This window comes from Pyrus communis, chromosome 3, assembly GCF_041283825.1.
Source record: "Pyrus communis isolate YQ-2024b chromosome 3, ASM4128382v1, whole genome shotgun sequence".
Taxonomy (NCBI): domain Eukaryota; kingdom Viridiplantae; phylum Streptophyta; class Magnoliopsida; order Rosales; family Rosaceae; genus Pyrus; species Pyrus communis.
This window is the reverse complement of record NC_142567.1, coordinates 12206731-12221008: the sequence shown is the minus strand read 5'-3', so window position 1 is coordinate 12221008 and position 14278 is coordinate 12206731. Positions and strand designations below refer to the sequence as shown.

Here is a 14278-nt window from a genome sequence, read left to right as displayed (position 1 = left end):
TTGGGCCAATGAAGCACAATTGTTTGTTCTAAAGTAAATATATTTCCCTTGTTCTTAAAGAATAGTGAAGCATGACTTATTGGAAATTCTTTTTGATTTACGATTTGCAGAAAAATAAGTGTGGGGCAAGAATTTGTTATTTTGAATCCAGTGATGTAGTGCTTTTGTTTTATGTTTCAAAAAAAAAAAAAAAAAAAAGAAGTTAAACGTAGAAAAAATAAAATTGAGAAAAGAAAAAAAAAAAAAGAAAGGTTGTAAAGAAGTGAGAATGAATTCATAAGTGTTGGTTGTTGAAGAAGAGTCCAAAAATGTGAATCTAACCTTAAAGTTGTACGAATCTCCCATTTGTGTTTAAAGTTGGGTGTTGCAATCGAAAGTTGAATTCTAAGTGTTTATTTCATTACTTTGCTTACTATCACTTTAAGAACCTTTATTTATCCTTAACATTTCTTTGTTAGCCAATACCTTAGCCCCATTACAACCCTTACACTTTTATCTTGATTGTTATGAGATTCAATATGTGGAGTTTGAAATTGGTACGGGCATATAGAATCCCTGGTTCTCGATTCTAAGTAGTGGCATTCCGTTCATGAGATACATGTTTGTATTAATAATTCCAGAAAGTGTCTTCTTTATTATAACATATGTGAGTGCTAATTTACATGTTTACATCAATCTTCTCACATATGCTTAGTATAGGGAGTGTAATCAGAAAATTTGTGTGAAAATAGAGAGTATAGCTGGTGAGAAATTGAGTGAATTCTCTAAGGCATGTTACTACTTTCAAATGTTGTTGTAATTGATTACATGCAAGCTAGTGAGTGGTTACAGCGGTTAAGTATAAGTTAGAGAGTAAGGATTGCTAAAATATATGTAAGTAATGATTTTTAACATGTCATGTTTCATTGAAAATCTCTGAGGCAATTGTTGGAAGGTTTAGGTTTTGTTTTGTTTTCTTTGTTTTGCTCAGGGACTAGCAAAAGTTAAGTGTGGGGGAATTTGATAGGAGCATATTTATGTGACTTTGTTATCTTATTTCTTTGCATTTACTTAGTTAATTTCCATTTATTTTGGTAATTTAAGTTATTTTCATATTATTATAGGTCCAATTGGTAAATATAACAATAAATAGCCAAATGGAGCAATTTGAAGCAGTTTTGGACTTGGATTGGATAGCATATGGGTTGGACATTTTTGGTGTTTAAATAGTGCTAGATATGTGCTAAACTCTGGAGAAATTAAAGTTGAGGCTTGGAAAGAAAGGAATTACACAAGAAAGAGGAATCTTAGTTGGAAAGGAACATTATCTTATCATATCTTATCTTATCTTGTCCAACCTTATCTTATCTTATCTTATCTTATCTCCAGCTGCAAGAAAGAATCCTAATCACATTCCAACACTCTCCACCTGATTTATAGAGTCCTAAAATAATTCAAAATGCCAAAACCTTTTCCTACTTGGATTCAGCCATTTCCCCCATATATATATGAAATTCCAACAGCAATTTAGAGAGTGCTATGCCTACCATTCATCCATTGAAGTTGTTGGAATTTTTAGAGTTCATTCTATCTTTGTTTTAAGTTCAATGTTTATTTTAGATTGCTTTTCAGTTATGATGAACATGTGTAACTAAGTTTCTTTTTAGTTAGAGGTGAATTCGAAGCCATGACTATATGTTTTATATAAATTGATTACATCCAGTTATTGTTTCATAAAACATGAATGCGATTTACTTATTTGCTTTATAGAGAACTTATTCTTGTATGTTTATTAAGGGTGCACACTTAGTTTGCATGTAGGGATTTGATGGTAGAATATAAGAGAATTTCACCTAGTCGTTATGAACTTATATTTGTAAGTAGTAAAAGTCACTAGTCATGATTGAGTTAAGTAAATCCTTGGTAGGAATATCATGTTTTTCATAGTTACGAATGTTTTGTCAATACTTATGATTTTCACAGAACTTAATGATCTTTGAGATGAATCTCTATCATGCTTTTCATAGTTAGGGAACTTGAGAAGAATAATTTAATTGTGTCGCTAAGTCCAATTCAATGAACTTAGGACAATCTGAGAGTTAATTAGTGTTGTTCACAATTAATTTGGGGCATTGTCATTCATGGTTTATAGGAAGAATAACTGGAAATTGATTTGTATGCATATGATTCATCTGTGGAGAAGAATACTTTAGCTATCCCCTCATCCATATTTCATTCACAACTTAGTTGACTTGCTGCCCTCTACTTTTGTTTTAGTTAAATTCATTCAAAATCCCCTTACTCATTGTTTTATTGTTAGTTTAACTTAGTTTTCAGTTTTATAAGTTTAATTTGTGTTCATTAGCATCCCTTCTAATCCCCGAAATAGAACGATCCCTACTTACTCGTACTACGATTGCATAATTTATAGGGTTTAATTTGTGTGTTAGTTTCTATCACATCAGTAGTTTAATGATGAACAGAAATGTGTGATGTAGAAATGATCGGCATTCAACGAGGTAATAAGGCTATCGATTTGTACAGTAATTTGACAGCCCGTCTAGGATTATTTGTACCGTTGGTGTAAAATGACGTTTTTGCCCTTAATGGATAATTGTTATTTGCGTGGTTGTTTTGGGTGCTTGGTTGGTTGCATCTCAGCCACACATCCATCTTCATTTCCATCATCCTCTCCCGTTGACTCTCTCTATCCCAAAGTCTCTCTCTCTCTCTTTCTTCTTCACTTATGTACGGACAAAGATTAAAACACTCGAAAATGCTACGGATTGAAGTGGAAAACCATACCTTTGTATTTATGAGGTTCATACGAGTTCAACCATACCCATTTCTGGTAAGGAAACCTTTGTTTTCACGTAGAACCCAAGATGTTCATTTCGGGGTACTGTTCATGCACACGTAAAATCGTGTGTTTTTGGGAATTTCAGGGTCATAGGAAGCTTGGTGAGGTCCTTAGGAAGCTCGGGGTGGTTTGTTTGAAGGATTTAGACGTCAGGATCGTGAGTTGCAGGTTTGGCCGGATTTTGTGAAGTTTCTCCGACGAGATTTCGTTGGTTTCAGGGCTTGAAAGTGGTAAGGTTTTGTTCTAATTGTTGTAAGCTTCATTTTGGTACCAATTTCATGAAATTTGGTTGAAAAACGAGTGAGAAACAAAGATTAGAAAATTTTCCAGTTTTCCGACGACGGCGACGGCGACGGCGCTGGAGGTTGGCCAAAGAAGATGACGTAATATTCCGTTAGTTTGGACGGAATATTCCTAACGGCGTTAGGTTAACTTTAACAGAATCTATTAGTTTTAACGAAATATTCCTGACAGCGTTAACTGACACCGTTAGTGTGCCAGGCACGCGCCTGTGCGTGGGTAGTGCGTGTGGCAGTGCCTTGGCTAGCGCGTGGGGGCGTATGAGACGTCGAAAAATTATTTTAAAAATATGGGGATGTGTCGTGAGGTTGAGTAGATCACGTTGGTGTATTCATACACCCCATTTGAGCATTGTATGAGAAGTTATTGTGTAATGTTGGTTATGTGCTTTAAATTAACGTTTTTATAGTTGTTTCGCATATAGGTGAAACCTATCCCGATGACGAGCGCAGTCACTCGAGGCAAGGGGGTTACAACCCTTCCACATACCAGTGAGTGGGCTTTTGGTTTTCCGTATATACCTATATACTTGTGGTTTTTCCCAGAAAATGAAATAAAATGTTTATATGTTTTAAATGTCATGCATTGCGTTTGCCTATTTAATTATGCATTGGTAGTTGCATATGTGTATGTTTGGTGCTGCGGACGCACAGGTAAGTGTCAGGTAAGTTATGGTTTATGTTTGTGATTAGTAGTGATGTGAGATACGTAGAAAGCTCATAACCTGCACCCCCGGTGTTGTGCTCCCGCCCAAAGTAGGGCACAGTCCTTCACGTGATGTTCACCTCCCGCACCACACACTCATCCTGGATCCAAGTTAGGTGCACAATCCTGTCTTACAGACCACTTTAGGTGGTTCCGACTTGTAGGTGACCCGTGATTATTCGCCCAATCTTCACGTGATCGTAGCATTTGAGCGTATCTATTTACACCCAATCATGTCGTATAGACCACTTTAGGTGGTTCAGACTCGTGTGCAGGTATAGTTAGTGAGTTGGAGATTTGAGCTCTAGATTCAGCCGTACATGTCACGTTAGGTGACTCCGGTTTACAGATTACATTGCATTGATTGACATTCCCTGAGTTACTTACCTTTTATGTGGAGGCATTCGACATGGCATATCTTCTGAGCATGTTTTCTATATATGAGTATATTCTATTTTTCTAGGAAAATATACAGGTTTTACGGTGAGGGGTTAGAACTTTGATAATGAAATGATTTTGAAAAGCTTTGTTTTTGCCCACTCACACTTTCTGTTTTGCGCCCCTCCAGGTTCTAGTTTGGTTGCTCTTTTGGTGGCTCACGAGGAATCCACAGCATATCTGACAGATTATCACTAGTGTAGGACCACCTCTGGGTGTGTTTAGCTGATGTTTGTTCCTTTGGACTGCACTAGGTTTTCTGTGCTCTGAATATTATTTTCCACACTTACGTTTGCACAAGTATGTTAATTACTTTGTGTGTAGTTTGGTTTTTATTTGTTCGTACTTTTATTATTATTCTTAGCTTCCGCACTTTGCACATAGTTATGTCACTCTCACGTGACGGCGAGCACGCCCTGATTTTGGTCGGGGTGTGTCAGTAATATATGCAAGTAAATTATATAAGTGAACACTACCCTTTGACTTGTACATAAAATGTGTAATGGATTATATGGGTAAATGGTCAAAATAATGTTAAATTTAAAATATAGTTCTCATTCCCTATACATCTTTCTTAACCCATGCCCAGCCTTCATTCGAGCTAATTTCTCTACCCTATTTATTTCACAAGTCGGGGAATCCATTGATATTGATTGGAATTTAACACTTATTTTACCTGTAACAATGCTTGGCACTATGAAAATGTACTATATGCGGTTCCTCTAGAGGCCTTAAAACTAACCTCGATTCTTCCCTTCCATCAACTCTACTAGCCTCGTGTATTGAGACGCTTGATCACTTTTCTGCACTTACCCTTTTGCTGAAGTTGTCTGCAACTAAGTTTCTTATGAAAGATTGTGAATGACAATGAATGTTGTATTGGTTCATTTTGTTGTAGGCCACTTGTCCATCGAGTCGTTAGCAACCAAAGTGATTTGATAGTCCTAACATAATAAGGATTATGGAGTCTTATCCCTTGCAATTAACCTAGAGGAAATCTGATAGATTTTATTACGAAGATGTTGAATCATGGTGGGACTTAAACACTAGAGATATAGGGTCTATCTTCACAGCCAATGATAGGTCGGGTGTGATGAAAACCCTAACGATATAAATACCACGGTTAAGTCCCTACTTTCATATGCTTGTTTTTCTCAATCACACCAAACCCTATTCACGATAGAAAGACATTTTGAAGTATTGGAAGTAGAAGACAACCAAGTTCTGCAATGGCTTCTTCTACCTCGAGTAATGTTCACGTAAAGCTGTTATTGCATGCATGCATATTATATTGGTTTGCTGCACTGAAACATGGTCTGCGTAATCCTATTCCCTTATTGTTTTTGTCATTGAATGCATGCTTGTACATGCATCTCATTTGTATATTCCTAATGTAATCCTTACATGTGGTATCAGAGCCTTCCAATAAGGATAGGGTTTGTATTAGACCATATGATCAAACTGACAGCACTTAGCTTGAATAATTTAATGCTTCTACTGCTAACAGATATATAGAAACTATATTATGTATTGTATTTGCACTGCTGTGGTTTGTTCAAATGTTTTAGGAAATGATATCCTACAAGAAAGTTAGAGAATAACAAGAAGAAATCATGGATTTATGTGTTGTTATAACACTAAATCAATATATATATATATATAGTGTAAATTTTAAACAAAATTGCAATGACTAATTTTCTCAAAAGTGTTTAGATCATTATTCTGGTTTATTATTCAAAGAATTTGAAGGTGATTTGCTTGAAGTTAGTGGATAATAATCTGCTCAAAAGTGTTTATTATTCAAGCCATTCAAACAAATCAATGTATAGTGATACATGAAATCAACAAGATTGCATTATTCATCTGCTTAAAAGTGTTGAAGACATGTAAATTGGCCTTGTGTTTTATGTATTAGCTATGCAACCCTAATATAAACAGCATCTATCCAAAGATGATACTGTGTTTATAAGAAACTATTGATGGAAAACATTATGTGAAAGTTTTCCTAGTTCTGTTAAGTATTCTAAAGTCAAAAAATCTATTGATTGACTTATGTACATATGTTTCAGACCCTCACATGACTTCTCTGAATTTCCAAAACATTGAAACCCTGACTGGTTCCAACTTCAAGAAATGGAAAGAAGATATGCAGATTGTGCTTGGAATGATGGACATCGATCTGGCAATCAAAGAGAAAAAGCCTGCAAATCTCACTGACACTAGCACAGCAGACCAAAGGAACAAATATGAGAAATGGGATAGGGCAAACATGATGTCCTTAATGATCATGAGGAAATCCAGGATTCAATCTGTCAAGGGAGGGATTCCAAAACTAGAGAATGCTAAGGAATTTTTTGCTGCAATAGGAGAGAAATTCAAAGAGTCAGGGAAAGCTGAAACTAGAACCTTTCTTACATAGCTTACCTCCATGAAATTTGATGAGGTTGGCAGTGTGAGAGAACACATTCTCAAGATGGTGGACCTGTCTCAAAAACTGAAGGATCTCGAGGTCCCTACGACTTATCAGTTTCTAGTCCATATGGCTCTCAATTCCTTGCCATCCAGGTATGGACAACTGAAAGTCTCATACAATACACAGAAGGAAAAATGGGGAATTGATGAGTTAATTTCGATGTGTGCACAAGAAGAAGATCGACTTAAAGGTGACAAGTCAACGGAAGCAAATCTCATTCAGGCAGCCAAAGCCACAAATGCTGGCTCATCTTTCGTTGCTAGTAACCTAAAGAATAAGGTTTTTTTCTTCTCCATTTAAAAGTGCTAACACCTCTAAAGGATCTCACAAACTCAAACATGTGAACACTGAAATTGAAAAAGAAAAGGAATGCTACTTTTGTAAGGAAACAGGTCATTTAAGAAAAAACTGTGTTGGTTTCAAAAACTAGCTTTCCAGAAAAGGTAAAACTTTCAACATTTTTGTGTGTATTGAGTCTAATATGGTTTATATTTCACTTGAGAGTTGTTGGTTTGACACTAGATGTACTATTCACATCACTAATTCCTTGCAGGGCTTCTCAAAAACAAAGGAGATAAACAATGAAGTCTACATGTCTATGTTGGGAATGAGAGCAAGGTTGCTGTCGAGTCAATAGGGAGTGTTCAACTAGTTTTGTCTTCTGGTTTTATTTTAAAATTGAGTTCAGTACTTTATGTCCCTTCCATGAGAAGGAGTTTGATTTCAGCTTCAAAGTTAGTATAGCTAGTTTATCCTTTGTTGGGGACCAAGAAAGTGTACGTTTTTATGATTCAAATAAATTTGACACCTTGCTGGGATATGCAATTCTTAAATTTGATATGTGGCAAATTGCTGGGATATGCAATTCTTAAATTTGATATGTGGCAAATGAAGTGTACATATATAGATGAATGCTTTAATGCTTAGCATATTGGTTCCAAAAGAATGATCACCTCTGAAAAATCTCATATGTTATGGCACAAAAGGTTATGGCACATCTCTAAGGAAAGAATTGTCAAGTTAACCAGCCAAAACCTATTGCCACCACTAAACTTCAATGATTTTAAAGAATGCAGAGACTGTTATAAAGGAAAGCTGACAAACACAAGGAAAAGTGGTTCAAATCAAAGTCAAGACCGGCTTGAAATAATACAGACTGACATTTGTGGACCATTCCCAACCAAAACTATATGTGGAAAATCATATTTCATAACCTTTATTGATGACTTTTCACGATATACTTATGTCTTTTTAATGTCAGAGAAGTCAAAAGCATTGGAATGTTTTAAGCTTTACAAATTAGAAGTTGAAAAACAGCTGGAAAAACACATTAAAATTGTAAGATCCGATAGAGGTGGTAAGTACTTTGGCAGGTATTCTGAAGTTGGAAAGCATAAAGGTCCCTTTGCAACCTTCCTTCAAGAGCATGGCATAATGGTGCAGTACATAACCCCAGGTACTCCCCAACAAAAATGGGGTTGCAAAACGAAAGAACAAGACCTTCAAAGACATGATTAGATCAATGTTTGCTCATTCCAAGTTGCCAATCTTTCTATGGGGTGAAGCACTGAAAAACAACAAAGTACATCTTGAATAAGGTGCCAAGTAAGTCAGTGGACATGGTACCATTTGAGACATGGACTGGAAGATGGCCAAGCTCTTCATTCACTTCCATATATGGGGCTGTCAAGCTGAGGCAAGGTTCTATAATTTAGCTGAGAAGAAACTAGCCGTTATTTTTAATTTAATTTATATATATATTTTAACAAAATTTGTTGTAAAAACTGTAAAAATTCTTTTTTTTCCCCTATAACTTCTAAACCATTAAACATTACATAACATTAAGTAACATGAAACAAAATTAAACAATATTAAACAACATAAAAATTATAGAACATTAAAAAAAAAAACATTTAACAACATGAAACTTAAACAATATTTTTAAAAATATTTAACAACATAAAACTTGAAAGCCCTATATCCACCCAATTTATAGCCCAAAAAAAATTCAAATCCAATGGCTAGCTGATGTCATTTAGCCGTTGGATTTAAATTTAAGTTGTAGTTTTTAAATAATAAATTATGTTTGGCCCTTTGACTCTCAGCTGAAGATGATTTTTTGTGAAAACAAGCCCTATAGCCCATCGGTTGGAGATAGTAAGAAATATGATTATGTACTGTTCATTAAAATATTAATTTCTTAGAGCTCTAGAAGGCTTGGGTTGGAGATGTTCTAAACCCTAAAATCAGAATTTATTGTAACCCATCTTAAAACCCCAAATTTGAACCCAGAACGAAAAGTCGTTGCGTGAGTCATGGTCATGGTGGTGGCTGTTTGGTGGTGTTTGAGTTTTTGGGTGAGGGAGAAACCCAACCAATGCCGCATGGTTGGTGCGCTCTTTCCACCATCTCAGAAATTCATGAGACATGGCACACGATGGTCTCGTTTGTCAACGGAGATCTCATCGGTGCCAGACCGACCCTTTTAGATCCGCTTCAGAGAGATGTTGTGGAGGTGCTTGGAAGGGATCATGGTGATTTTCTCGAGGATCTTGTTATGGGTGTGAAGTCAAAGCCATGCGCCAGTAGCAACGGTCGATCACTCGGCAAGGAATTTTCTTCACTGGTTTTGTTCGGACGCAACCCATGGTGGTGGATCCCAAAGGAAACAAGAAACTGGGACAAATTTGGTGGTGGAAACAAGAACTGGGTTTTGATCCTAGAGGAAGATTGGCGGTGGAAATAGGAATTTGGGGAGTTTGGTGGTGGATGGAGAATAGGAATTTGATTTGTTTTTTTTTTTTTTAATTATAATTTTATTCATTAAATAGTTAATTAATTTTTAATATTTAATTAATTTCTCAATTTAGTTGGATGAGCTAGCGGACCCGCTGCTTATGGTAAGATCTAGTCATCCATCTCTATTTAGAGAGATGGACAAATAGTATTCGTTTTTTAGCCCCAGACTCCCGCAGCCTCCTCCTTTTCATCTCTTTCTTCTCTGTCGGCCCCTAAATATTTCTATCAAATTTCGATCCGTTCGAGTCGCCGTGGACAGCCCGACTTCACTCCTCTCTCCGTCGTTTTTCACTGTCGATCCAGCCCGCATTACTTTTCCGGCCGTTTTTGCAGGTACGGTTTAGATTTCTTGAAGTTTTCCATTTGCCTTTGGTTTAAATTTTGGCGAGAAACATGAAATATTTCTGAAATCTTGTAATTATGAGCACTCACAGTCGATATGTCTGTGCTATAGAAGATTGTGGTAATTCTTCTGGGTTTTTATAATTTGCCTAAATTAATCGTTTTTTCCGAATGAATTTTGTAATTTTTGTTACTATAGTTGCACTTTCTCTTTGTATAGGAAAGCATCATTTGCGATTCGAATCCCGGTTACGGTAAGAGAAGTCGGAATCCAATCTTTCATAGGTGTCGCTTGATACCTTTTCCAATGGATTGGCTTGACATGAATATTTATTGATGGATATTTGCTCTTGAAGTATTTCTTAAAATGCGAAATGCACCATTTTGTTCTTCGGTTTTTTTATCGTTGTCAAATGGATTTGAATGTTTTTTTTTCCTGGGAAATGAATATCATTTGAGCTCCTGTTTCATCTGTTCCATAAAACATATCATCCAAATAACCACGTCAACTTGAATCGAATTCTGGAATAATGCTGAGAAATACGATACAGAAGTAATAACCATTTTAGTTCACTTGTGTGCTAGTTAGACTGTAGAGTTTAGGGTTAAGCGTGTATTACCCGCATGATAGCATTAATCATAAGACTTCTCACATCATTGTCAGTTCAATTAAGCTGCGCGTGATTGTTTCATGATGATTTATTTCGATCTTGTAGTTGTTTCATTTATTTCAATCTTCTTTATTCTTTATTATTACATGTAAATGGTTCCATGGAAATAAACAGAATGGAGTCAGATGATGTATTTCAATCTTCTTAAATCTTATGTTTGTTTTTATTCTTCTCATTTCATGCAATTGTTTTCGAAATTAGAGCATTGTTTGCTGATATGTTCTATGTTGAACTATTGTTCCTGAGTTATATTGGGGGTCATTGTTACAATTCTACTTGGGGCATCTTATGTAATAAAGTCCAGGTCGTTTGTTGTCGTAACTCATTTGAAATGATTGTATGGTAGACAAGTATTGTTGCCACGAATGCTGGTCTATAAGTTCAGGTTGTTAGTCGGCTGAATCATTTTTTAGTTAAAAATCCAACATTAGAAGAAGCTAACTGCTGCTATTCAGCCCGAGCTTTGTTTGTTGATTAACTCCAATTAAGCCCATTATTTCCAAATTTGGTGAGCTGCCCTTACTCCCTTTTTTTCAATGTGACTATGGAAGGATTAGTGTATGGTCTAATGGGGCAGTTTGGGTATATATAGAAATTAAGGCCCTGTGCCTCCCCTATCTGGTTTGTGGTGCTTAAGCACGGTGTTGATATTTTGAGTTGTGATTTTGTTGGAACCTCTACAATATAGAACAATATGATTTTTCCGCCTGTGGAGAAATGTAGTTTTCGGAAGTTACTTTCATAGAATGACCTTTTAATAATGTCTATAATACAGGATGTCAGAAACACCCTTCCGACCACGTGAGCAGCTCTATGAGAAGCAAAAGATTTTCCAAAGCATCCACAAACACACATACCTGAAGGGACCATATGATAAGATTACATCTGTTGCCATTCCAGCTGCTTTAGCTGCTACTTCATTGTTCCTTATTGTGAGTTTCTAATTACTTCATTTCTTTTAAGACTTTGTAAGTCTTTTATATGAAAAAAAGCGTAGTTTTCCTTGCTTTTGTTGCAATCTAATTGTAAGTTCTGGTGGCATTTTCTCCAGGGACGAGGGATCTACAACATGTCACATGGGATTGGAAAGAAGGAATGATGCAGCATAGGAATGACCGTCGGCTGGCAGACAAAGTCTGAAGATTTATGTGCTCCCAGTCTCTGGTAGTGTTGAATTTTTTCTGTTTGTGGCCTCTAATAATTGCTTAGTAGCAGATTCTGTACTTCCATTGAAAGGGGGAGCTTTTACTTTTGAAATTTCTGCTAATGGGGTTTCCTGTTTGATAAAAACTGCACTCGTTTAATATACTTAAGACTTCAGTCATTTGTATTAGACGTCTTTCTCAACTGTTGCGTCGTTTGGTCTGCATTTTCTATGCTTAGAAATGTGTATCAACTTGGTTTTTACTCCAGTGATTTCGCTTCGTATGCTTTTGCTTGAATTGAGTTGCAATTTTTTCGTAGTTGTGTCACATTCTCAGCTTATTTTTTCATATGCTTGACCGATATGTAGAATATTTCCGGTGAATCTAACTGCTGCTTCAGCATCTTCGACATATTATATTCTACCCTTTCACTAGCACAAGCAAAATCTTGTTAAGAAACTGCTGCGAGCGAGAGATTCTCGTATCCAAAGTTGTAGTCCCGGTGGCACCTTGCTACATGTTCAAAAAGGTGTATAATCTATCCAATGAATGATCGACAAGGGGTGAGTTGGTGACATGAGAGAATCTCTCGTCCCTAACTTCAAATTGTCAGGCCATTCCGGATCATCGCTCCACATATCTCGATACCCACTCTGAAAACTGCGCCTTTCTATGTTTCTACTCAAATAATTCCTATTTCTTACGCATGCCACCCAAGTGTTATTTGAAGCATCGCTACCTAATCAAATGACTACGAAAGTAGAACCTAAAACTCAAGTACTAGGGTTTAAAATAATCTCAGGTTGCTAAAACTGCAAAGGTGTTTATGAAAGATTTACAAAGTTCCATGCATCCCACTTTTTAACCAAGGTTGTCGTTATACCGTTACGCTGTGACAAAAACTGATACTTTCTTCCATGGAGGTTGGAGAGGCGAAGGGACTGTAAGGTCTCGTTTAGTGTATAGGATTGAATTGGATTGAATATAAATGGATGACTCCCGAATTTGTCTAAGTTGAAAGGTAGGTCGGAGTTGAACTAATCACGAATGAAACTTTTTCCGAATGTGTCATCACTAAGATCGACGGACCTGATGCCGAATCGGCCTACTACAAATGTGGTGAAAGTTGCACACGCGCCATGCATGCGAGAACTTCGTTGGTTTGGATCAACTTGGATTTGGATTTGGGTACCAAATCCAACAAGAGAGCCTGTCGAGCACTAGACGGAATAGTTCGATCCCAAATGTAAAGACCATCGATAGAGTGGCCGTATTTAGTGCCAGAAAATTTGCCTCCTTAAAACACATATTTCCAATAAACATACTCGATACGAGACGTTAAAAGCTTTATATCCTCAATGGTAGTCTTCAATCTCCACGGAACTGTACTTTCATGTGTTATAATTTAAGTTGAATAGTAAAGTTACTTGATCATGTTCTAAATACACCTAAAAATTACTCCTTTTTTGGGGGCTTAAAAGTACTCCTTAAGCGGTGGCGATGCTCTTGCCATCCCTTAATTGTGGTGCTCGTATTATATACATTGTTCCTAAATGCCATGCATTAACTGTATCGTTTTCGGAGGCAAAATTTGTTGGACTATTGTTTGGTTGGTTGGCATAGAATACATGTTCCTAGAATTTGTGTTTGCCTGACAAGGTCTCATGACACCTTGGCACCAGGGTCGGTCTTGAGAATTTGGGGGTTTTAGGTTAGCCTTCGAAGTGGGGTTCTAAAGTTGTTTAACCCTCGATCCTTTGCACATTCATGTATAAAAAAATCACTACATACATTAAAAAATCTATTTCTTCATCAAATATCATTGAAGTTAGTATCAAAAGAAGAAAGATATACAAACATTAGTTAAATATTATTATTTTTGTGTTTTTAGATGCAAATGTACTAATTAAGTTTACAAAAAATTTAACAATGAAAAGCTAAAAAGTGCTGACAAACACGTGATAATATATGGTTTGAATTAAAAGAAATACTAACACTTGTTTGATAATCATATCATTTTTTTTTCTTTGTTCTCTACTTCAAACAGAGAGTATATTTCCAAGCCACAATAATAAAAAATCTCTAAGCATCAAATAGACTATGGAAACTCATGTCTCAGCATATTGCTACATATGTGCATGAAGCATGCATCTACGTGATTGTTTACAACAAGAATCTCATTTTTTAGGATTATCTGTAGCCTTTCTGTATCGAAATTTGTCAAGTGCGCCGTCTTAATTTTACCTGCGAACCAGTAGATCAAGTAATGCGATTATGGTCGACGTTTTAATTCAAGTTACAACAGTAATACTGTAACCTTATTTCAAATTAATCTGTAAGGTGTTTTAGTGCGTCAAGCCCCAAGGTAACCAGTATTTGCATAATCCCACCTATCTCAAGTAGAAAAGGAAATTTACCCTCACAAGTCATTCACTTAATAAGTTAATGCAGTCGCCACTGATCTCCAAGGAGAAAAAAATTTCAAACTTAATATATAGAAATGAGTTTGTTAAATCATTAAAATGCCAAAAATCAAGAAAATGACAACCAATGCGCGGGCTGGGGG

The 14278-nt window shown here is 36.2% G+C and overlaps 1 protein-coding gene and 1 pseudogene across 2 annotated transcripts; both read left to right on the top strand.

The window, feature by feature from the left end:
* Positions 1–6359: 6359 nt before the first annotated feature.
* Positions 6360–7392, top strand: LOC148697948 (uncharacterized; annotated as a pseudogene).
* Positions 7393–9660: 2268 nt separating this feature from the next.
* Positions 9661–11979, top strand: LOC137715733 (uncharacterized). 2 transcript variants are annotated; one of them, XM_088691044.1, is made up of 4 exons: positions 9661–9887; positions 10117–10150; positions 11343–11499; positions 11619–11979. In XM_088691044.1, exons 3-4 carry the CDS (start codon positions 11344–11346, stop codon positions 11664–11666), a joined length of 204 nt encoding a protein of 67 aa, XP_088547170.1. In that variant the 5' UTR covers positions 9661–9887; positions 10117–10150; position 11343; the 3' UTR covers positions 11667–11979. The 2 variants fall into 2 exon arrangements, with proteins under 2 accessions (XP_088547170.1, XP_068311177.1); XM_068455076.2 differs by lacking the exon at positions 10117–10150 and having other exon boundaries at positions 9671–9887.
* Positions 11980–14278: the final 2299 nt, after the last annotated feature.

Coding starts and splice junctions, on each gene's coding strand:
- LOC137715733 (XM_088691044.1), top strand. CDS start 11,344: ATGTCAGAAACACCCTTCCGACCACGTGAGCAGCTCTATGAGAAGCAA. Junction 11,500..11,618: donor CTACTTCATTGTTCCTTATT/GTGAGTTTCTAA, acceptor CATTTTCTCCAG/GGACGAGGGATCTACAACAT.